The sequence below is a fragment of the Oryzias latipes genome, chromosome 7, assembly GCF_053564925.1.
Source record: "Oryzias latipes strain Hd-rR chromosome 7, Olatipes_Hd-rR_3.1".
NCBI lineage: Eukaryota > Metazoa > Chordata > Actinopteri > Beloniformes > Adrianichthyidae > Oryzias > Oryzias latipes.
Genome location: NC_136243.1, coordinates 34,073,242 through 34,097,665, shown reverse-complemented (window position 1 = coordinate 34,097,665; position 24,424 = coordinate 34,073,242). Strand labels below are relative to the sequence as shown.

General features: G+C 40.5%; 1 protein-coding gene across 2 annotated transcripts in view; it reads left to right on the top strand.

Moving 5' to 3' along the window:
• The window catches only part of plxna1a (plexin A1a), a 263,334-nt gene that overhangs the window by 126,895 nt on the left and 112,015 nt on the right, over positions 1 to 24,424 (top strand). For both annotated transcript variants that reach the window (XM_020704420.3, XM_078949962.1), the window contains 5 exons: positions 2,958 to 3,089; positions 12,603 to 12,703; positions 14,408 to 14,531; positions 14,774 to 14,927; positions 16,607 to 16,706. In XM_020704420.3, the coding sequence (XP_020560079.1) occupies positions 2,958 to 3,089; positions 12,603 to 12,703; positions 14,408 to 14,531; positions 14,774 to 14,927; positions 16,607 to 16,706 (611 nt within the window). The remainder of the gene's footprint in view (positions 1 to 2,957; positions 3,090 to 12,602; positions 12,704 to 14,407; positions 14,532 to 14,773; positions 14,928 to 16,606; positions 16,707 to 24,424) is intronic.

The following is a 24,424-nucleotide window of genomic DNA, read 5'->3' as shown; positions in this document are numbered from 1 at the left end:
AATCACTTTTGCAATTTTCATTCGGTTTAGGAATCTCTCAGTTCGTAATGATAAGTTACATATGTTCGTTAGAGGCTTAGAGATAGTATTAATTACCTTTTTCACCACCTTCATATTTATATCCTCACAATCTTGAATTTATTTACAATTGATATCAGCTCATTTTCCTTCACATCAGAGAGAAAGATTGAGTTTGGGATCCTTTGATGGGTGGATTATTGTCTTTGCTAGTTTTGCATTTTGGAATTTCCGTTGCCAACTCTGGACCCACAGTTACAAAATAATTATTGAGGCCATTTGCTGCTACATTGATGTTATAGCTTTGACCCCTTCTCATCTGTAAAATAATCTGGGTACGTTTGCTTTTTTTGTCCCATTTTTTTAATGAATAATAAATGTCCAAGAAGTTTTTTTTTTTAAGAGTGGAGGTAAAAGTTTCCGTGCTGCTGCGGTTTCATCTCCGCTTCAGGTCACAGAAGGAGCACAGAAACCTGCAGGCCAGACGGCTTGATGAAAATTCACAGTCACCTGCCTCAGTCTGCAGCCTCCTCTGTGCCAGCTGACCTGAATCCCTCTCCAACTGCCCTCTGCCCCGAGCTGTAGGGCAGAGCCGGCTCCGCTCCTATTACCGCTTCGCTCCACCACAGTCCAACACCCAACACAAATGATGCCACGGTCCTGGCGTGCAGCGGTCGCAGGATGGCAACAGAAAGTGTTTACTGTTAAATACTTGCGTGAACTTTGTTTTTTTGACAGCGAGAGAGAAATCATCAGAGCCGTAAAACCCCGAGCAACAAAAGGTCACAGTCGCTTTACGTCAATAAGGGTTTTACAGTGAGGTTATTGATGTGGAAGCAACATAGGGGACTGCTAAAATAAATGACCTTTGGGTCGTAACAAAAGGGATCCGTTCAAGAATGAGAAAACGCACAACTGTTGGAGTCAAGGACAGCTTAATCTCAACTTTTCTAAAAAGAAAACCTTTTTGTTAATTTGCCTTTGACTTTTACAGCCAGTCTGTTGAGCGGCTGTTTTTGGTCAAAAACAGATTTTTTATATCCGTCGTGGTTAATATCATCGATCAAAGAGCAAAATGATTCTGAAAGGTTGTTTTTCACACTTTTTGCTAAGTCATAGTGTAAGGGCTAAAACTAAGTTTTTACAGATGCTGTTAATGAAATATCTTCTTGATATTGAGCTAACAACGTTCACATCTTCCTTAAAAACAGACTTTACTTTCCCAAAATAAATAAATAATTTTACCGGCTACGATCAATTTTTTGTTGTTGTTACTTTTCACATGAGGATCTGATCAGTGTCAGACCTTTAAAGTAAAAAAATAAAAATAAAACATTAAAGTTAAAGCATGGAGTCTGTAACCCTCAGCACAAAAACCCTAGAAGACACAAATTCTGACTTTACACGTTAAAGAAATGAGACACTGATTTATATTTGTTATTCTTTCTTTTATGACTACATATATATTAACTTTTATTTTTTAACATATGAAAGATAAAATAGCCTTTTTTATCAAAATATGAAAAAGTTTCTAAGTTTTAACAGAGGTTCACACAATGGCCTTTCAAAATAAAAGAATCTGTGTGTCACATAGGCCCATCTCAAATGTAGGAGGTAGTGTAATGTCAACAGTGATTTAAAAAAATACAGTTTATTTTACCGTTTACCGAAATTCATACATCTAAAAAAATAACAATAAATCACAGCTAATTAAGTGACTCCATGGTATCTTTCAAACCCTATGGCATATTTAAAGTCCTTGAATTTGTTCAAAGATCAAAAATCTGCCTTATTATTGGACACGCCTGAAGTATGAAATCTGGTTGGAATCGGGTTGGCTATGAAGCCACAAGCTTGTTGGATTGTTGGAGCATTGTGGGTACTGTAGTCAAGAGCCTCACAGACTGATCCAAACTGGCCAACTGTTTGTGAATGAGTGAAATGAAGTTTTTTTTTATTTCATTACTTACCTACACGTGGCTCCGGAGCCTCAGATTGCAGACCGCTGAGCTAAAGAAAGGCACCATGTTGCCGTGCGAGAGATAAACTACCGAGAAAGACATTAAACAGAACCCAAATAAACATAAGGAGACCTTATTTTTGAGTGATAAAACCTACAACACAACATTATTAATGCTGCAATGTTGTAATTCACCGGACTGTTTCAAATAGAGTGACTCCATACAGGTGAATCATCAGTTCTCCCCTTCCTTCTCACAGGTAGCAAAAGCACACAGAGTGTTAATTTACTGCTTTGTCTGGAGAAAGATTAAAGAATTTCTGGCAGTAGTGTGGCATTTTCTAAACCGCAAAGGCTGTTGAAACCAATGTGGGGAGAAAAAAAAATCCAATTGATTAGAGTGAGTGTATAGAAAGGAAGTTTTAGGGGACTAAACTGTTGTCAGGTGATGGATGAGCAGACAAAGGCTGGGAAATTAGAAACAGAAGGATTCAGGTGGAGAAAAGACAAACAAAAATGACTCCCTGTACAAAAATGGATCCTCCGTTTTTGGAATTGTCAGCAGACTCACCAGCACAAACTCCCAAATGCAGATGTTTTGTTATAAACTGTTCTGGATGTAAAGCACCATAAGAAACTGGTTTAAAAAAAACGGTGAGAATGAGATGTGCACATTTAGATTCACACATTCAATTAACAAAAAGAACATTTTAACTTTTTCTGTAATATAAGAAATGTGAATTTTTTTTATTGGGTCCCGAAACTAAATTGGACCATTTTTAAGCACTGTAGGTGGATGAGATGTAACGTGATCCAGTGTTTTGGACTGGAACCCTTTTGTCTTCACCCATAAACGAACTTTTTTGCTACAGCTGGTTTTGGTTTGAGTGGAAACTGTGTTGCAACAAATGAAAAGACCTGCAGTCAGGAAGCAATCATTTACAACAAAGACTTTCTTCTTTCTTCTGCCGTTTTCCAGATTCAGGTCAATTCAATTTCCCAGCCGGCTCTGCTGTATGAGAATGTGGTGGTGAGCGACGGGAACCCCATCCTGAGAGATCTCCTCTTCAGCCCGGATCATCAGTTCCTGTACGCCCTGACTGATAAACAGGTAGGGCAGATACACGAGCCAATGACAACTCTGTTGAATCGGTGCTTGAATATTCATCCATCCGTTTTTTAAAATTCTTTTAACCCACTTCATCCTGTGCCGAGTGGCAGATGGCGGTGATGCATAACAACCCATGTCACACAGATGCACACGCATATGTTTTTCCTTAATGTCTTGCATGTTTGCAGGAATGTGCGCGCGCTAATTTGGGTATTTTGATTTCAGCGATGCAGGTAGTCTGCTGCTTCTATCAATAAAGTTGCTGCTCATTAAAACACACGCTCCCATCTTCAATATAACAATAAAGTGAGGAGATTAGAAGAGAATGCAGGTAGTGGAGGTGCACCATAAGGAGCTGATGAGGAAAGATGTATTAAAAGCATACACTGGGGATGCAAGCAATCAAGCTAATTGCATACATACTGCAGGATGCACACTACACCACATGGACACTTATGCAACTTAAGCAGCATTCCACAAACACATGCTCTTCAAACTGTCTTTATGAAGACACTCCATCAACGTAAAGCGCTTTCAGCCTTTCTTACTCCAACAATGGAAGTGTAGTTTTAGTTAAATGAAAACTCAAGTTAATCTTTTCACATTAATTTAAAAACATATGCTCCATGTCAATGCCCCGGCAATGCCATAAACCACGTTTGGGAAGATAAAAGCCATCTTGACGTGGGCTTGTTGTAGCTTTGAATTTACAGCTGAGTGTTTTGTGGTTAAACTGTTCCTTTTGATTAAAGTTACCTTTGTTCCCTGTCTAGCTGTTTACAAAGAGAAAATGGTCTCATTACTGCTAGCTTTTGTGTTTAGGGTTATTTGCAAAAGGTAAGGAAAAAACAAAACGAGCTTTGGAAATCGTGGTCACTATGCTAACTCAGTTCCCGCTCCTCTAGCAAAGGCGCCATCCAGTGTGGATGGTCACAACAGTTTGATACTGAGAATATTGAGCGGACTCGGTCCGGAACGACGGATTTTTCCAGTCTGAATTCACCCTTAACTTCAGAGTTTGGATATGTTTTGTTGTTCGATATTAAGTATTGGTAGTTACTGGTAAAAACATGCATCACTCTTACATATTAGCTTTTGCTGTAACACAGCTGTGTTAGAAATTACTAATACATTTGTCGTAACATTTAGTTCATTATTCATTCAGTGTCTTGTACATATTTACCTCAGAAAATGTAACATCTAAAACAATAGGATTATGAAACTTTAATGGAACCTGTTTGGCTTTAGAGAAGGCTTCACTTTAGTTTCATTTTCATCTTTTTTTCATAGATCCAGTAGCTCAGTAAAATAAAATGAACCTGCTTTTATTCTGAAGAATTTTCTGTCGTTATCCCTCATCTAAATGTGAAATATTTTACTATTCATTTCTTACTTTAGATTATTTATTCCTGCACGTTTTGTATAATAATGGATTGGATTTATCTGCGCTTTTCCAGATGCTTAAAGCGCTGTGTCCATTATTCATTCACTCCTCAGTCATACTTGGTGACAAAATAGTTTTTGTTTATTTCATCTGAGTGTTTATGGAACTATAACGGGTTTAAGTTTAAGGCGAGAGCTGAGATGCCCTGTCTCACTAATGTTCATGAATTGAATTGGTCCTCTCCTCATCCTGAAATTGGGGAAGTCTCTCCTTTAAGATATGGTTATTGGTACTTTCAGCATAACGTTATCATGGAAGGTAACGTTCCACTGGGCTGCAAAAGCAGTTCAGGATATGCACACACTAATGGAGGCCAAAACATGGCCACCATGTTAAAATCGGTTAGAGACAGGCATATGTATCCAGTCATCATGAGTGAATGGTCTTAGGACCATGATGCACTAGAACTAGAACCAATGTTTAGACTGACCATAACCATATTTACATGTATATGTGTAGTTATCTGTGGATATCAACAAAATATTAACTAAAATATGTTTAGAAAACAGTAAAATTCCACAATATTTCAAGGTTTAAATATGTAAGATGTGAAAAAAGAGCAACATTTCTGGCTCCACATCACTTCATATCACAGTCATGGGCTCCACTAAATGTCACAAAGGCCCAGCACTGGCCTGTGGGCCACAATGTGGAATTTCATGTTTACACTCTCACACAAACCCACACAGTCATTTGAAAATCATATCCTAAAAATGTGTTACAAAAAAACCTTCAGTAGCCTGATTCCATCCTTCCATTAAGGAAACAAACTTTACATTAATCCCATTACGTCAGATTTCTAACTTTATCAAGAGACAGTTTTATGAGGCCAGTACTTTCCAGCACAGCTCAAAGATTGAAATTCCCTCTTGAAGTTTTCAGAAGGTGTCTTAATTTTCAAGTTTTACTCACAGACCAAAAATCTTGATGTAATTGAGTCCATTAACGCGCCAGCTCGCATTTCACCCTCATCTCCTCTTGAAACTGATGGGTTGTTAGGCGCATTCTGGTTACGTTTGTTATGGAAACGCTCCAAAGGGATTAATTCTCATTTGACATGATCACATTTGGTCCCCTGCGGTTTGATGGAAAGCCAGAGCATGCATGGAGGAGGTGGGAGAACATAAGTGGAACTACCATCTTTTGAACATGAGATTGAATCTAAAATGCTGTAATTGATGAGTCTGAAACTGTGTTCAGCCTTTTCAGTCTCTTTTCTGTACCTGCATCGTCCTCTCATCTCACTGCGGTTAATGACCTTGATGTGATAACCTTCATCAAGACTTCCCCGGTATGTAGACGGAGCTGCTGCGTAATATACCAGTGATTAGGCTTAATTGACTTCCATGTGTCTGAAAGAGCGCAGAGAGGAAGCGAAGTGTAATTGATACAAATAGATGGCATCGCTGCCAGTTTGACAGGGCATGAACTGAAGGCCTGGAATGATGAAAGAAAAGTCATAAAGAATATTTTAAAAAGGGTTCACAGAATGATGCATGCATGTTAGATTTGTGCCACGGCTTTATTCATAAGTGCAATTAACAGAGCTAAAAATGACAAAATGTCTTAATCAGTCTCTATTGAAACATCTTTAGAACTACATATAAATTTGCAAGTAAGTTGTTTTCTTTTCATGTCTTTCCATCTGCATAAAGATGGCTGCTGCTGGCACCAGAAAGTCCCTCTGAATTATTAAAAGCCATGTTTTATTTTTGATAAGCTGTGATATGTTCTTGCATGTCTCTCCGTGTTGGTTTAGTGACAGGAGGCAGGTCTGCTGCCGGGGGGAGAAGCTTCCTAGAAATCACGCTCCAATCCTGCTTTTTAGATGCGACCTTTTGAAAGAGCAGCAGAGAAACTCTCACAGGAAGTAGAGCTCATAAATATCTGTAAGATGTGGTGCTGTAAAAAAAACTATGAAGTTCGTGCTTTTTATTTTTCATCATCATACTTTAATATGCTGGATAAGTCAAGTACTTTTTTTTATTTTGCAGAAAGATAGCCAAAGAAAATGCAAATTTTTGTCTTCCAAATGGTTTTAATAAAACAAAATGGTTTCAATGTAGCTGTTACCATTGTTGACCACCCCTTACTTGACAAATGCTGCACGTATGAAGTGTGCATGTGATACGTGATTATGACTAGACCACTTTAGCCTTTTTTATTTTACCTTTTGATCTATTTAGAGGCAGACATGGTGTTTTGTTCTCCTGCAGAACCTAAATCTTTTTATGTTTAACTCTTTTGTTTTTAGTTTTTGTTTATTCGTCTTGGGTAGCATCAATTAACAGTTGCCAAACAAAATAATAATAAATCAATAAATCAATTATCAATCAATAAATCAATTAATACAATTTAGAACACTAAAAAATAAATTAAATAAAAAACATTTGTCAATCAGTTAAAATGGTTATCCGGTCGGTTCTTTAGAGTTAAAAACACAGTTCATGGTTCCACCATCACAGCAGAGTTTGAAGCTCCAAGTCAGCCCACATCATCACACTACCACCGCTATTTTTTTTTAACCATCTTGGTTGTTTCTATAAAAATCAAGTTTTTTTTAATACAGAAAAACATGCAATCAAAATCAGGACAAAGTATATAAAAAAGGGGGAAAGGGACACGCGCTTTAAAGATGAGTAAAAAGAGATGACATCACTTTCAGGAAGTTTTCTCGAGGGTCACCGTGCACCTGAAAGCCGTGCACCGATCACTTTCAGAGGTGAGATCCACCTGCACCCTGTTTGTCGTCCTCCTCTTCATCCCTCCTTTTCTTTCTACTTCTTGAATAATAGAAATGCCAAGTGAGGAGAGCTCAAACATCAAAAAGCCCATTTCCCAGCTTGACAGAGCAATTTACCTTTTCCCATATTCACTTGAACGTAATTAAATGTGTTGAATTGAACTGCAGCATACAGAGCACATATCAGTACAGCCGCACATGTGAGCGCTGGCGTTCATAGAGAGAAAACATAAAACTGATTCACAGTGAAAAGGAGGGCTTTCGATTAGCAAGGGCTGGATTTATACATGCCTCCTCTTGGGTCTTGTCTGCACACACAAACACACACACAAACTCACACAATCAAATGTCTGTTCACTCCATGCATCTCTGTCTGCCCCCAGCTTTGGATCCGCTTCTGTCTCTTTGGTGATATCTCATCATTTTTGTTCTCATAAAAATGAACAATGGCTCTAAATCAATTTTATTATTGCTGTTGTTTCCCACTTCCTTGTTCTGATTGTACCAATCTAATAAAAACAGTGCGGTAAGGGAGATTTTTCATCCTGTCACCTATTTCTGCTGTTGACGTCACTAAGACACAAATTATTTCTTGTATCTTGCTTTTCCCCGTGGATGACATCACATAATTGCTTTATAGTAAGTGATTTAAGTGGAGAACAGGCTGTAATCTATTGATTCCATCTGTACCCTTGTCCCATGTGGCTCTCTTTTCATGTAATTACAAGTCTTCCTTTGATTGTTCAGCTTTAAGGTGAGCTTTTCTCTTAACCTAAACTTGGGAAAATGGACCATTTCTTTATGTTGGAGCCTTGTAAAATTTAATCCGTAGACACGCAGCCTCTGATCTGTTCGCTGTTGTGCCGCCATCATGACCATATTTGCCCCACTGAACTCAAAGGGCAAGGTCAAGGCTCTTCTTGTAAAACAAGTCTGTAAGGTGACCCGCCGGCAGCAAACATTCTCCGTCTGACTAAGGCGGTTCACACTGTGGCATAATGGTCTGATGATGTACCTCCATGTATTGATTTAGCTGCTGTACACTGCTGGACTGGACGCTGGAGAAACTCTACCCCTGGCAGTGCCTCAGAAAGGGTCCACTTTCAATTGAGTCAGCATTTGCTGCTTTTGGAGGTCAGGAGGAAATAAACTGTGACGCGCCTTTTTTTACAACACATTTCTTTGGTGTTTGTCCAACTCTAATAAAACTAAACAAGAAGGCGGTAAACAGCTGTGGTGATAATGAGGAGGTGATGAAGGGTTGAATTCATGTGTGGACATTTAGGTCTTACCTTCTTAGAAGTGGAATCCGGAATGATCTTCTACATCTTTTAAGTCAAAGAACTTAGAAAGACAAGAACCTGTTTGAAAAACCTGAAGCTGCATCTTTTCTGCCTTTTTTTCAGGATTTCTTTTTTTTTTTTTCAGAGATGATCTGCAGCCTCCTTTTGTAAAGTTTTTGGTGTGAAGCCAAAGTCAAGACAGACGAGGAAAGTAGCAGGAAGGTCAGAGAGGTGATGATAAAATTTGGGCGAAAAAATAAATAAAGACGTTTGTTTACCATCTCGAAGAATAGTGTTTCAATGTTGTGTATGCGATTGGAAGTGGTAATGTTTGAAGTTTTTTCTGTGCTTCATGGTCCAATAATTTCACCCATTTTGTTGCCATAAATTGCATTTCTGCTTTGTGGTGGTTGTAAGGAGGCTGCATTTGAACAGCAATCTCAGCACTGGGCTTCCTTGCAGAACAAGCCATCCATCAGCCTATTGTGAAGTGATAGCACCTTATACTCTCCACCATATTATACAGATGGGACAATTATCACTGCGCCCATAACTGCATCTAGCTGGGACCAAAGGGGCCCCATATGTGGAATGAAACATCAGTCGCAATTACATTTGTGTGTCCTTCTCATCTATCCTTTCCCTTCCTGGTGTCCACCCCCCCCACCCCCCATTGCTCTCGTCGGCCACAAGGCAAATTAAGGGTTTCTAACATGAGCAAAAGGAGAGAGGCTCATTTGGAGTTTCTATTTATTTGTAGTAACCTCTCCCCATTATCTTCTCTCCTGCCTCTTTTCCCATATTATAAAAGCGTAAAAAAGTAGCATGATTGGATTCTTTTTTTTAATTCCACAAATACTTTACCTTATAGTCAAAAGCTAAAATGAAATGTGAAATGGGCATTTTCCTCCCTATGACTCGGTTTGTTTTGTCTTCGCATACCTTTTCTCCCAACTCACCTGTCCGTTCCCCTACTCCCCCACAGCCCTCCGTTGATCCCTTTGCTTCCACGTCGCCAACATAGGCCGGGGACGAAAACATCATGTTGAATGTAAATAGGAGGCTCTCTTTTACTTACAGTGTCTCTCACAAACGCGCACGCTCCCTCCCCGGCCGTTGCCTTAGTAAGACAGAGAGTCTCGGTCTAAGCATCCTCCCTTCCCATCCCATTATCTGTGTTCTAAAACTCAATAATTGAACTGTTCCATTGGAATACATCATCCACTATCACAAAGCCTCATTGAAAAAAAAAAAAAAACTTCTCTCCCTCCCCATTGTGTTAAAGCGTGGCATGTGCCCCCCTCTTTCTGTCAGATAGACTCTATTACTTGCACGGTATTTGTCCAGCCGCACGACAAGTAATGACTGCAATTTGCTGCCATTTGGTGTCCTGTAAGAGGCTGCTGCCTAGTGACGGCAGCATTATATTAGTATATCAGAATCGGGTTGCTATTACTGTGCCATAAATCTGCCATAAGCTTTTATGTCTAAATGTACATTGGAGTGGCACAAAGGACAGATGTGTAGACGCTGAAGATGATAAGCACGGATTATCTGCTTATTTTTAATTGATGGGCTTTTTGATTTAAAGCTCCCTGAAGATTTCAAATGGTATCACATAATAAAGAAGAAGGGTGGCTCTCTGTACATTTTTATTATTTCAATGTTTTAACTCTTTGTTGTCTCTTATTGTTTTTTTTCTTTATGTTTTTGGGTTTAGCATCAATCAGGTACAGGTATCTGTACATCTGTAGTGGTCTGGGATGTCAGTATCACACTGTTTCCAGATGTTCTCACCTTAACATTTACTGTTTACCCGGATCAGGTGCCGTATTCCCAAATGGAGCTAAAGGTGCATGGTTAGCTAGATAAGAGACAGGCCACCAGAGTTTAAAAATCAATTAATTGGTTTAAAATTGACCTTATGGGACAAATCAATTTACTCTTTAAGTTTATAAATTGATTTTTCTCCTAAGTCATTATTTTATTTTTCAGACAGAAACTGAATTTATTATTTTTGCTTGAATTTATACTTTTATTAATGGAAGTTCAACTGTTCAGTTTAAATCACGTTTTTAAAATTGGTTTTGGATGGAAATAAAAAAAACGTTTGAAGACTTGAGCTTGTGAATCAAAATCCAATCAACTCATCGTTACTTTGGTGATCTTTAACTCTATTTGACACCTCTGAACTACAACTTTTCTAAATAGTAACAATTAGGGCTGCAAGCGTTAGGTTACAGGGGACTGAGGTGAAGAAGGTGCAGGAGTTCAAGTACTTGGGGTCAACAGTTCAGTGTGATGGGGATTGTGGAAAAGAGGTGAAGAGGCGAGTGCAGGCAGGTTGGAGCGGTTGGAGGAAAGTGTCAGGAGTGTTGTGTGACAGAAGAGTGCCAGCAAGACTCAAAGGAAAGGTGTACAAGACAGTGGTGAGACCAGCTCTGCTCTATGGGTTAGAGACGGTAGCAGTGAGACAGAGACAAGAGGCTGAGATGGAGGTAGCGGAGATGAAGATGTTGAGGTTCTCCTTAGGAGTGACCAGGTTAGACAGGATAAGGAACGAGTACATCAGAGGGACGGCTCATGTTGCCTGTGTTAGCGACAAAGTCAGAGAAGCCAGACTGAGATGGTTTGGACATGTTCAGAGGAGGGATAGTGGATATATTGGTAGAAGGATGTTGGAGATGGAGCTGCCTGGCAGGAGGGCAAGAGGACGGCCAAAGAGGAGATACATGGATGTCTTAACAGAGGACATGAAGTTGGCTAACGTTAGGGTAGAAGATGTTCATGATAGAGTGAGGTGGAAAAGGATGATTCGCTGTGGCGACCCCTGATGGGAAAAGCCGAAAGAGAAAGAAGAAGAAGGGCTGCAACCTTTTAGTGTTGCCATGTGACACTTTTTAAATATCCAACATAAAGTCAGTTTTGGAGAACTTTGTTTAGCATTTTCCATCATCCGTCCTTTCTCCAAAGCCGCTCAATCTCTTCAGGGGTCACAGGGACTCAGGAGCCAGCAAAGGTGGGGTACACCCAGGTTGGGACAACTTTCAAATCAGCAGTTAGCCCATGAAGCAAGTTTTTGGACTGTGGGAATTCGAACTCACAACCTTCCAGTCACTCTACCACAAGGCCACTAAGTCTCACTCGAAATCATGTATCACTCAAAGTTTCCTGTTTGGCAATTTTGTGAGGCTTCTGTAAATACACAATACAATACAATGATTCATTTGTTATGTTTAGGCCGTTTAAAAAAACTAACAACAAAAACTTGTTTTTCTACTTTTTGTACGTGAAAAATAAATTCTGTTATGAAGTTCAACCATTCTCTGCCTCATGCTGCCATTGGTTAATGAACTTAAGCCTAACAACCTAATAGGAAGCTATTGATTACAGCCCCCTCTGCTGGGTAAATACTTCATTATTTTAGGAGTTCATCAAGGTTGGTTAAAGAGCAGAATGCCTTACAAGGACAGAGTGTGTCGTCTCTGATATAAAACTTTACTTTAGTGTTTAAAAAAACGTGATACCTAACCTTCAAAATATTGTTGTTGTTTTTTTTTTCATATTGGAAACCAGCCATGAAACTCCAACAGGTCATAGTACCTGATAAATTTTCTTCATGCACTCTGGTGTTCCCAATCCCAAACCGTGCATGTAGGTTGGTTGAGGATCCAGATTTTTCACAGTAGCTGCTGGTTTTTCTACACAAGATCAAAAGTTAGAGTCCAGTTTCACCTGAATAAGTGGACTGAACCCTCAAATGGAGCATTTTTTTTTCAGTTGTGACTGTAGCACATTTTTTTACTTTTTGACATTTAACAAATATCAAGAAAAAAAACTATATATAAAATATAGTTTTTGTATGTGAATATAGTTTTTTTTTTTCTGCTTTCTAAGGACGATGATGTAAAAAACGAAAGCAGGCGTGTCTGAGGAACTTGAGTCAATGCATCTTTCCGGCATTTTTAAAACTGTCTGTGTGGCACATCTAGACGTGTTTCTGTACATTAACCAGATGTGTTTTTCTTTTTTTCCCTCCTAAGGTCACTCGTGTATCAGTGGAGAGCTGCGAGCAGTACACTTCCTGTGGAGAGTGCTTGGGATCAGGAGATCCTCACTGTGGCTGGTGTGTTCTACACAACGTGTAAGTGCAGACAGTTGACCTTGTTTTACAAATGCGCCGTGCTTTAGTCCCAGTGAGTCATCTGCAGTTAACAGCAGCCCTGCTGTGTTTTACTCATCCTGTTTATGGCCATCATGGAGACCCTGGGCAGCCCTGCAACTACTTCCTCGTACAAACTCTGTTTTTATAGGGCAGTGGTCCCCAACCTTTTTGTGACTGCGGGCCGGTCAAGCCCTTCACTGCAGAGGAGGAGGAGGAGGGGTGGGGATTTGCTGGGGATAAGGGGGTGTGTGCAATGACAAAGAAACTGTTTATTTGAATGCAACACAAATGTATTAATATTATTAGAAACGTGGGGAGAACATGAAAACTCCACACAGAAAGGTCCCCCATCGGTGTTCTGTTTCAGGTCCCCCAGCCGGCCCTGGAACCAGGGGCCTTCTTGCTGCGCAGGATAGCAGGATATTGGACGGACTAGCAACCTGAAAAATAAAATAATTTTCAAAAGAAAAGATTGTCTAGACTCAAAAAAAAACAAATGGGTATAATTAATTATTTCTTCTGAGGCCAGGTGTAAATTAATTCACGGCCCGGTACCGGTCCGGGGCCCGGGGGTTGGTAACCACAAGGGGAGATGCTCACTGGCTTTTCATTTGTACAAGTATTCCAATAAATATGTCTGCTAAGATGTAGTGTTTTTCAGGTATTTTAAGTAAATATTGAAGTATTTATGATACATTATTGAAAACATTTACATCTTGAATACTTTTGGATTAAATTGATACATTTTTCTCCACTGTAAGACTCTTTTTTTAAAAACGATTGTAGCGTCTTGTCACATTAAACCAAATGTGAATGATTTCATACTAGAAATTAACTTAAGTAGTTTTTTTTTTATAACTATTAAATGACTGTTGAAAAACTCAAAACAAAATATATGAGTTTATTTCCATAATTACATGTTTGTGCTGTAAAATATTCTGTTCTACCTTGATTATAATAAAAACACTTAAAAAACACTGATGATTTTTAGAAGAAATGGAAAAGCTTAAGAACCGAAAGTTGGTTTAATTCAATTACTAAAATGATGCAGATTCACTTCCTAAATTTCTACAAAGGCTTTAAAGTTCCACTTTGATCATCTTTTGATCTATGTTCATAACATTCCCAGAAATCTGGAAACCTGTGTCGCTTTCCATGACATCGTTTCTGCAGAGGCATCGGAAATTCAGCTCTGAGTTGTGGGCGGGACTGTGGGCGTGGGGCAACCCCGCCCCCTCTTCCCCTCCACTTTGCAGAAAGCTCAGAGCAGGGAGTTTGTGGCCCACCTAGTGTATTTGATCTTTTTTCAACTAAATCTTTTTGCTCCTGATTCACAGTGATTTAAACAAAATAAATATTTAAAAAACACAATTTTGATCTTAATTTTCTTTATTTATGTCCTTCATCGTCAGAAAAATGCCACAAAAACACCAAAAACACAATTTTTCACCAGAGTGGGTCTTTAGAAATGTGTTGAACTTAATGTGTTCAGATCTTTAACGCTTGAAACTCAGCATCCCAGCACTATTTAAAGTTTCTCCCATTTGTACACAGCTTTTTTTTCCATCAGAAAGCAAAGCAGCGTTTGGCCTTTTCTGTCAATCCAACAAGGACCACCTGGGAGGAACGTTGGGAGTGTAAAGTTGAGTTCTGAGATCTGACTGGAGCGAAATCTCTCTGCAGATGCTCACGCAGGGATCGCTGCGAGCGAGCTGACGAGCCGCAGCGTTTCACCAGCAGAGTGGAGCAGTGCGTCCATCTCTCCGTTCACCCAGAGACCATTTCTGTCACCATGTCAGAAGTGCAGGTACTGACATCAACCACACCTCTAACACCTGTTTATTACAAATGTCTGCTTTTGTGAAGACAGAACCAACAGCGTTAGGAAGATGTCATAAAATACATCTGGTAGTTTTGTCCTTTTGAGTTAGAATCACAGAGCGTATTGAGAGTCGCAGATCTGCGCCGCATTTCCTGCTGGGGGGCATCAGTAATGAAGTGGATTGACTTGAATGTCTGCTGTTTCTCATTTTTCTGCTGTCTTCCTAGCTGGTGCTTCAAGCGCAGAATGTGCCCAGCCTGTCAGCTGGAGTTAACTGCTCCTTTGAGGACTACGTAGAGACGGAAGGACGCATCTACAGCGGACGGATCTTCTGCTTGTCTCCTTCTACTAAAGATGTTGCACCCATCACACGAGATCAGGGTAAATACCCTTTTCAGAAATCAAGTGTGGAAAAAAAAAAACCTCATTCAGGCATGAAAACAAGGAAGTTCCAGTCGAACCAGGTGATGACTTTCATTTAAGGCTCACATCAAAGGAGTTTTTTGTAGCTGTAAGCTCTAAGAGAGTCATCTCAAACCCTTTTTAGGCCATGGACCAGATTTATGTCCAACAGACCTGAGACTCAAGTCGGTGTCCAAATTTATTTATTTTTTTTCCCTTTTTTGCCTTCCAGTTTCCCTTAACCTCTGAGGGTAAAGTTTATCTTCATCCTCTGTGAAATACCTGCATCTGGTTCAAACTTTGTTTCTACAGTAGATTTAGGATTGAATTTAGGAACCATTAACCATCATATACTGTTTGCCTTTGTCCATAACGGTCAAAGAGGAAGCTAAAAAAGTCAGACCCCAACTTCCGCCTCACCTGACCTTTTAGCTGCAACAGTGGCTCTTCTTCTGTTTCTTCTCTGGATCTTTTCTACCAAAAGAAAATTTCCAAACGTGTTTGTTTTTTGTTAGCTTTGCTACCCTGACGGTTGTAATTTAGCAGTCGGCGCAGCCGCTTTATGAAAACCGTGGATGAATTTTTGAAACATGACTGAGCCACTGAGCGTCAAGAACAAGTCGGACGTAGTGGAGAGAATCCAGTCGTTCTAAAAAAAAAAGAAAAAACTTCTTTCAGAATCAGATTGGAAATGAAATGGAAAAATGTGGGTGGTTTTTTATTTTATTTTTGTTTTTTCCTTTGCCGGCCGGCACCAACGGTCCCATAGACTGGTACCGGTCAGCGGGGCGACTCTTAGGTTCCCGACAGCTGTAGAGCTGAGGTTTGAGTCTCTCCGAGGGTTTTCCAGAAACGATTATCCACTCCGGCGGAGGAATCCTAAAAAACGTCATCATGTTTCACGTCTAACAGCCTTCTAAGGATGAAAAGCCTTTTTATTCTGGATTTTAGCTTTTTGCCAAAGGAGCCACCAGTGGCTAAAGTCCTTTGTTTGAACAAGTGCATATACTCTCCAAAGTGTCCTCATTTCCTGTTGTCAACTTGTTGCTTTTGAAAAGTGTAAACAAAACACTTAATACTTCTTACTTACATTTAAAGAAAATGAAAAATAAGTAAACAAAGAACTTCCAGTATAATTAAAGCCAAATTTACTTAATTGTTTGACTTGGATAACGCCAGATACACATTTGTGTCTCCAATCAGTTCCACATCATTTGCACTTGTGTGACTGGACACAGGCTAAGCGTGGGAAAAAGGAAACCACTCAGTGACGGGTCACCAGCATGTGAAACGAACTACAAAAATGAGAGTCCAACATCTGGGACCCAAAAAAGTCATGTGACGTGTCTGTAAACCCGGGTCCCTTTTCCCACATTTGTGCAAAACTAAGTCACTGTGATTTCAAGGAAAAATTGTTTCTATTTAAAAAAAAAAAATGTCTTCAATCTTTAAAACTGGTGCAGCTCGATGAAAAAAAGTCCCCAAAATGTTGTGTCAATGACCTTTAGACAACTGTTCTGATGATGTGGTGTGATGTTTTCAGAATGCAGTGATATGAGCTCACGCTTTTCAATATTTATGGTTTGTGGATATGTGGCGTTGTGAGAATCCATTTTGAAGGACAGCGTCGCTCAACGTTGGCTTCCGTTTCCTGTCAGGTGACCAGCGTGTCATTCGCTTGTACCTGAAGTCGAAGGAGACGGGGAAGAAGTTTGCCAGCGTTCTGTTCGTCTTCTACAACTGCAGCGTCCACCAATCGTAAGTCCATTTCCATTTCATATTTCCGTATTACCGAGGCATCCTGAGGGTGAGTCCACTCACACAGAATAACTTTACACATGCAGGCAGATGCACGGTGGTGAAAAGCAACAGTGAGCAAATGTGTGATTGCACCTCCCTGTCAAAAGCACGGGCAATAAAACATTGGTCCACGAGTAACTGGTTTTAGTGAGAACAGTGTGAAGGATCTGCTTATTCAGTATTCATTGTATTCAAGCTTTTAACAAATCAATTAGTTAATTAAATCTTAAGCAATGAAGTGACTGCTGGTGAGTGAAATAATAAATCGATTCTTATCCATGCAAGGCCTAGAAGAGCAGCCAAGCTTGGGAGGCTAAAACACATCAGTCATGTTTGCTGGAAATTAATTATCCCTCATTTAACTATAGGAATACTGATTTACTTCTCAGCACTGGTTTAAAAGCCGTTCTCACAAGCTTTTGTTGCCCGAGTGTATTATTCTAAAGTGAAGCCTTAGCTTATACAATAGAACACATTTTTCTTATTTGCTGAAGACAGTAATTGTTGTTAAAAGTACAAAACAGTTGTTTTTTTCAGTGGATGAATCAGTAGTTGCATTGTGATGGCATGAAGCTGAACACTTATTGTTCGATCAGGAAAAAAAAGGTTTTTGCTTGATCGTGTTGGAAATGTTTCAGAGCAGCTCGATAATTATTTCTTTGACTTTTCTGTGGGGGCAAAATGTTTGAATACAAAAAGTAGAGTAAAGTAGAGTTAAAGTTCAGTTTTAGATTACGTTGTATGGCAATACCTCCCACCGACCCGCCCCTATTGTCTGAGCAGCTGCTGCACGAGATAAAGTCATAGAAAAATCGTTTTCAAAATGGCAGCTTTCAACTACAGATCTATGTAGTTTTTAGAACAATCGGCAAAAGTAAATTTTTGGTATTCTTTGGCAATGGAGGGTTTTCGTTAACCACGCCCACTATGCATGCACAATAAATTGCAAATTTATCGTTATCGCAATATCAAGCTTTGTAATACGGATATAGCATAAGGCCGCGAAAATGTGTTATCTTAAATATGCTAAAAAAATCTTGAGGCAGCTTGAAGTATTTAAAGAATCAAATAAATCCATTAATGCATTTGACCAATCTGATGGATGCCTTCACGTTGTTGACCAATCAGGATGGAGCTCTTTTATGTTAGATGTTCGCCTCCCATGTAGACGAGGGTCATTTAGAGTTTGTGTTAAGCTATGATGATTCTTATTAAAATTAAACAGTTGCAATGAAATAGAAATTATGTTTGTGGTTGTTCATGTACCACAAGTTATATCGTCATTGCAATATTGATCACTTAAGGCCCGTACACACCGGGACGAATATTCGCCAGGCGTTATTCGCCAGCGTTTTTCGCCACGTTTTTTGTGTTCACACCCAGGCGATTTTCGGTGACGATGAGTGGAGTGAACATGCAATTTCATTCCCTGACATTAGATGGCGCTTAATGTAAAACAGAAATACTCCTGTACACAAGGTGGCGCTGCGCAACTTTACGCTTCTGAAAGTCGCTTTTCACTCAGAAGAAGGGAGCAAGTATTTACACGCTTGTCAGAATCAAACAAAGAAAACATGAATATTTCAAGCACCAGTAGCTCCAACTGCTGCTTGGTTCGGGGATGTTTTAGAATGTCCGTCATTATTGCTTCGCGGCTGTGTGTAGACGCTACTTGGCGTCTATCTTCTTCGCTGGTATGTGTGCTCAGCAAGGCAGTTTTGTGTTTGAGCGCCCCCAAGTTGTGTTTTACTGTAACTTCAGAAGCTCCAGACACGTGAGCAAAAGCGCCATTCTCATTGGTCGTGTAGATTTCGACGCGACGCGTCGAAAAAAAAAAACGAACCCGAGGCGTTTTTTTTTTTTGACGCTTTAACGCCTGGCGTTTTTTCGCGTCGGTGTGCACACTCTCATTGGTGCCCTTTGTTTAGTCACGAGGCGTTAAACGTCGGCGAAAATCGCCGGCGAAATTCATCCCGGTGTGAACAGGCCTTAATATGGCATGTCGCGAGTTTTCCTCAATTTTGTGCAGCCCTAACGCCCACATTCCTAATATGTTCATATCGTTTGGCATATTATTTCATTCAGCTTGAGCCAGGGGTTCATGTATGAAATTTTCACAGTAAAACAAATGCAAGCAACAGTGGAATGCCGCTTTTGAATGCTCACTACCCTAATGACGCTGAAAAATCAACAAACTATACAACCAACATTTTTTATCTAGTGGCTTTTAATTTTTTTTTTCTTTTTTACAATTGAGTCCGCTGTGATGTCATTTTTTTCCTGTTTAATATGTCCAAAATTCACCCTTAGATAATTTTAGTAAATGTTTTAATTGGGGAGAATGTTTGCTCAAAGGCACGACTATGAAAACAATCTGGTCCTGGCAATCCAGGACAATTGAGGATTATTATAAAAATACTGCATTACAAGTCCTTCACTCTAAGAAAAACAAAAGTACAGATACATTTACAGGATCCTGGTTTGGACAAAAAGATTATTAAAATAATTAAAAGTGTTTACTCCCCAAAATGTCCCATTTTTATAAGCTGCTGTTTTTTTTTTTTGGTTTATCCGACTGCATGTGATGTTAGCAAAGGATTAGGAGACTCTTATTCTGACCCCTGACATCTGCATTGAGCTGTTGGTGTGAGTTAATAATATAATCGGCTACAAAGGAACATGGCAAACAAGAAGCACAACTAGGATCTTAATTTAAATCCCAGCCCTGAGCAAAAAGGGACAGACTTCTTTTAGAAGAAGCTTTCTGCAGCCATCCATCATCACTATTTCCATTATGCTAATTTATTCATAGATTGTTTTCCATCGTCTGACGTTTGACTGGTCCTTTTTAATTACATGATCTTGTTGCACCCTCCTTTTTCTGCAGTTACGACTGCAAAATTGGTTTCTAATTCGATGAGCCAGCCTTTATTAATTGTGTGAACGCCAGAAGAAGATTTTCTTTTCTGCTTTGCAACTGTTTGGCAGACCTTCATGTGGATCTTCTGAACGACAAGAGACAGCAGCAGTGAACGTGGGATTTATTCATAATTGTTCTGCCTTGTTAGAGAAAGGTCAAATGAGAATAAATAAAATATCATTCACTGAAGGCCGTTTGGCTTCTCCAGTTAGTGTGAGTCAGGATGTGGGTGGTCACTCCTTCTCTTCGCTTTCAGAGTCAGACTTTTCATTATTTGGGCTTTTTGTCAAACACCTTCAATGACCTGCATTTACTTATACTAGATTCTTTTAATGTCTTAACTTTGTTAAAATATCTTTTTCAGTTTTTAATTGCAAAGTAAATTGCTTCAAAATAAAATTCAAGTAATGCAAATGTAAAACAGAAACCATTTGTTTAAAAAAGTATATTGTCAACTTAATTTGACAATACACTTATATATAAGATTTGATCCAATAGTTCTTGATTAAGTTCCCATTCAATAATAGTTTACTTATGTCGGAAGGATCCACACAGCTCTTTCCTCTTGACCTTCTCCAAAAAAGCCCTATAGGAGGTACTGAGAAAACAACCAGTGCAAAAGTTCAAGATTACCCTGATTTTCCCATTGACTGTATCTGAGAACTGGACTGAGTGACTCCTCCCCTCTGGCATTCAAAACAGGAAGTACCTGCTGTCTCCAAGAAACCAAAATCCCATAAACTGCTATAGAGAAATAAAAAGCTGTTACTCAGTCATTCTGTTGGTCAGAAGAACCATTCTTTCTCTGATACTTTTTAACATGTTCTCAATAATTGTTGTTTGTTAAATATTTTTTTCTGTAGTCCAAGTTATTCAAGTTATCTTCAAGTTATCAATTATCAAGTTAACTGACCAATCAGATGCCTCAATAAAAGTGGGTGCAGCCTGCTGGCTCCCTTGTACAATGATAAAAACATTTAATGGACGGATTTCGCCTTTGAGTGGTAGGGGTGTGGCCATCCAACAAGCTCACTCCTGATTGGTGAGAGTGGTTGTTATATAAATGGTGACTCAGACCAACTCAGATGAGTCACTGCTCGCTGATGAAAATTTCACTCCAACACGGCGGTTGTTAGGATGGTGACATCACACTCACTTGATCCAGATTTCAAATACAGTCAATGGATCTCACACTAAGCCAAAATCACTGGTTAATGAAAATTCAGATTATAAAATAAAACTTGGCTTTATTTGGTTTATGCATATTCTCAAGTACTGAGAACTAATTTTCTGTCTTAACAAGTCGCTTTTGATAGGCTGTGTCTTGATACAATTTGCCCCTTCTACCCCCCAGTCCTTCTTTTCTTGTCTTGCTCTCCAACCTTTCTTTAGCGCGCCTCCTTTCCCATTCCACTCTTTGTCCGCCTGTGTCCCCAGGTCCCAACCCCTCTTGGCCCTCTTCATCTCATTCCCCCATTTCTCTTTTTCTTGCCACTCTCCTGTTCATCAGGCCCATTTATTGCTAGCTCTTAGCCCTGCATACATCTGCATAGTAATAGGCTGTTAATTAGCTCCAGCCAGGGTTCATGCATGGAGATGGTCATTATGGAGTGGGCTCAGTGTGGAGAAAAAGAGCTCACCTGAGCCACTTCCCGGGGCCTCTGGGCTCTGCTGATATTTTGTGGAAGCAGAAAGACTTTGATGTTTGGTCTGTGAATCAAAAAGACAGAGTTGGATTTGAGGAAAACAACTCTGTGTTTCTCATATGTCTCCCTGAACTTGTTCTGACCCTCAATCAGAAGATTATAATATTGTAAAATTGTCAGATATGTTAGATAAAATTATATTTTTAAAATTGTTTTTTATTTTACATGATCTTTTCAGCACTATAGGATTTTATATGTTTTGGAATTTTTTGGAAAGGCCTTTTTCAAGTTTTATAATACGACCGCCACCGATGCTGTTAACCTACAGGGTGTCGGTGGAAATTTGACTACTGTTGGTCGAAGAAAGAGGGGAGGCAGAAGGGTCCGTTGCCAGAGAGAGAAGGGAAAAGGCAGGAACATAGGTTTGAGAATAGGGACTCTTAACGTTGGCACAATGACAGGGAAAGGCAGAGAGCTGGCAGACATGATGGAGAGAAGGAAGGTAGATGTACTGTGTGTGCAGGAGACAAGGTGGAAGGGCAGCAAGGCACGTAGTATTGGAGGAGGATACAAACTATTCTATCATGGTGTTGATAGGAAGAGAAACGGGGTAGGAGTGATTCTGAAGGGGGAGTTTGTAAACAGTGTTCTAGAGGTGAAAAGAGTCTCAGACAGGATGATGAGCCTAAAGTTAGAAATTGAAGGGGTGATGGTGAATGTAGTCAGTGGGTATGCGCCACAGGTTGGCTGTGAGTTAGAAGTGAAGGAGAGATTCTGGAGTGAGTTGGATGAGGTCATAGAGAGTTTTCCCAGAGGAGAGAGAGTTGTTATTGGAGCAGACTTTAATGGGCATGTTGGTGAGGGCAACAGAGGTGATGAGGAGGTGATGGGCAGGTTTGGTGTGAAGGAAAGGAATCTGGAGGGACAGATGGTGGTGGACTTTGCGAAGAGGATGGAAATGGCTGTAGTCAACACTTACTTCCAGAAGAGAGAGGAACATAGAGTGACATACAGAAGTGGAGGTAGGAGTACTCAGGTGGACTACATCCTATGTAGACGAGGTCATTTGAGAGAGGTTAATGACTGCAAAGTGGTGGTAGGAGAGAGTGTAGCCAGACAGCACCGCATGGTGGTGTGTAAGATGACTCTGGAGGTCAGGAAGAAGAAGATAGGGAAAACAGAAAAGAAGACCAAGTGGTGGAAGCTACAGAATGAAGAAACTTGTGAGGAATTTAGGCAGAAGTTGAGGCAGGTCCTGGGTGGTCAGGATGAACTTCCAGATGACTGGGAAACTACAGCAGAGATTATCAGGGAAACAGGTAGGAAGGTGCTAGGTGTGTCATCTGGAAAGAGGAAAGACGGTAAAGAGACTTGGTGGTGGAATGAGGAAGTACAGGACTGCGTCCAGAGGAAGAGGTTGGCTAAAAGGAAGTGGGATGTAGAAAGGACTGAGGAAGGTAGACAGGAGTACAAGGAAGCGCAGCGTAGAGTGAAGAGAGAGGTGGCAAAGGCCAAACAGAAAGCTTACGATGAGCTTTATGACAGGTTAGACACAAAGGAAGGAGAGAAGGACTTGTACAGGCTAGCCAGACAGAGAGACAGAGATGGGAAGGACGTGCAACAGATAAGGGTGATTAAGGACAGAGATGGAAAGGTGCTAACAACCCAGGAGAGTGTACAGAAAAGATGGAAGGAGTATTTTGACGAGCTGATGAACGAGGAAAATGACAGGGAAAGAAGGGAGGAAGATGTGGTTGTTGTGGAGCAGGAAGTAGCAGAGATTGGAAAGGATGAGGTTAGGAAGGCTCTGAAAAGGATGAAAAGCGGAAAGGCCGTTGGTCCTGATGACGTACCTGTGGAGGTATGGAAGTGCTTAGGAGAGACAGCAGTGGAATTTCTAACAAGGTTGTTCAATAGGATTTTAGAGAGTGAGAAGATGCCTGAGGAATGGAGGAGAAGCGTTCTGGTCCCGATCTTTAAGAACAAGGGTGACACGCAGAACTGCAGCAACTATAGAGGAATAAAGTTGATGAGCCACACAATGAAGCTGTGGGAAAGAGTAGTGGAAGCCAGGCTTAGGAAGAAGGTGGAGATTTGTGAGCAGCAGTATGGTTTCATGCCCCGTAAGAGCACCACTGATGCCATTTTTGCTTTGAGAATGTTGATGGAAAAGTACAGAGAAGGTCAGAAGGAGCTGCATTGTGTGTTCGTAGATTTAGAGAAGGCGTATGACAGGGTGCCGAGGGAGGAGCTGTGGTACTGTATGAGGTCGTCTGGAGTGGCAGAGAAGTATGTCAGAGTAGTTCAGGACATGTATGAGAGAAGTATGACGGTGGTGAGATGTGCTGTAGGTCAGACAGAGGAGTTCAAGGTGGAGGTGGGACTACACCAAGGATCAGCTTTGAGCCCTTTTTTGTTTGCTATGCTGATGGACAGGCTGACAGACGAGGTAAGACAGGAATCTCCCTGGACAATGATGTTTGCGGATGACATTGTAACTTGCAGTGAGAGTAGAGAGCAGGTGGAGGAACAGCTAGAGAGGTGGAGGTTTGCTCTGGAAAGAAGAGGTATGAAGGTCAGTCGTAGTAAGACAGAATACATGTGTCTGAACGAGAGGGATCAAGGTAGAAGCGTTAGGTTACAGGGGACTGAGGTGAAGAAGGTGCAGGAGTTTAAGTACTTGGGGTCAACAGTTCAGTGTGATGGGGATTGTGGAAAAGAGGTGAAGAGGCGAGTGCAGGCAGGTTGGAGCGGTTGGAGGAAAGTGTCAGGAGTGTTGTGTGACAGAAGAGTGCCAGCAAGACTCAAAGGAAAGGTGTACAAGACAGTGGTGAGACCAGCTCTGCTCTATGGGTTAGAGACGGTAGCAGTGAGACAGAGACAAGAGGCTGAGATGGAGGTAGCGGAGATGAAGATGTTGAGGTTCTCCTTAGGAGTGACCAGGTTAGACAGGATAAGGAACGAGTACATCAGAGGGACGGCTCATGTTGCCTGTGTTAGCGACAAAGTCAGAGAAGCCAGACTGAGATGGTTTGGACATGTTCAGAGGAGGGATAGTGGATATATTGGTAGAAGGATGTTGGAGATGGAGCTGCCTGGCCGGAGGGCAA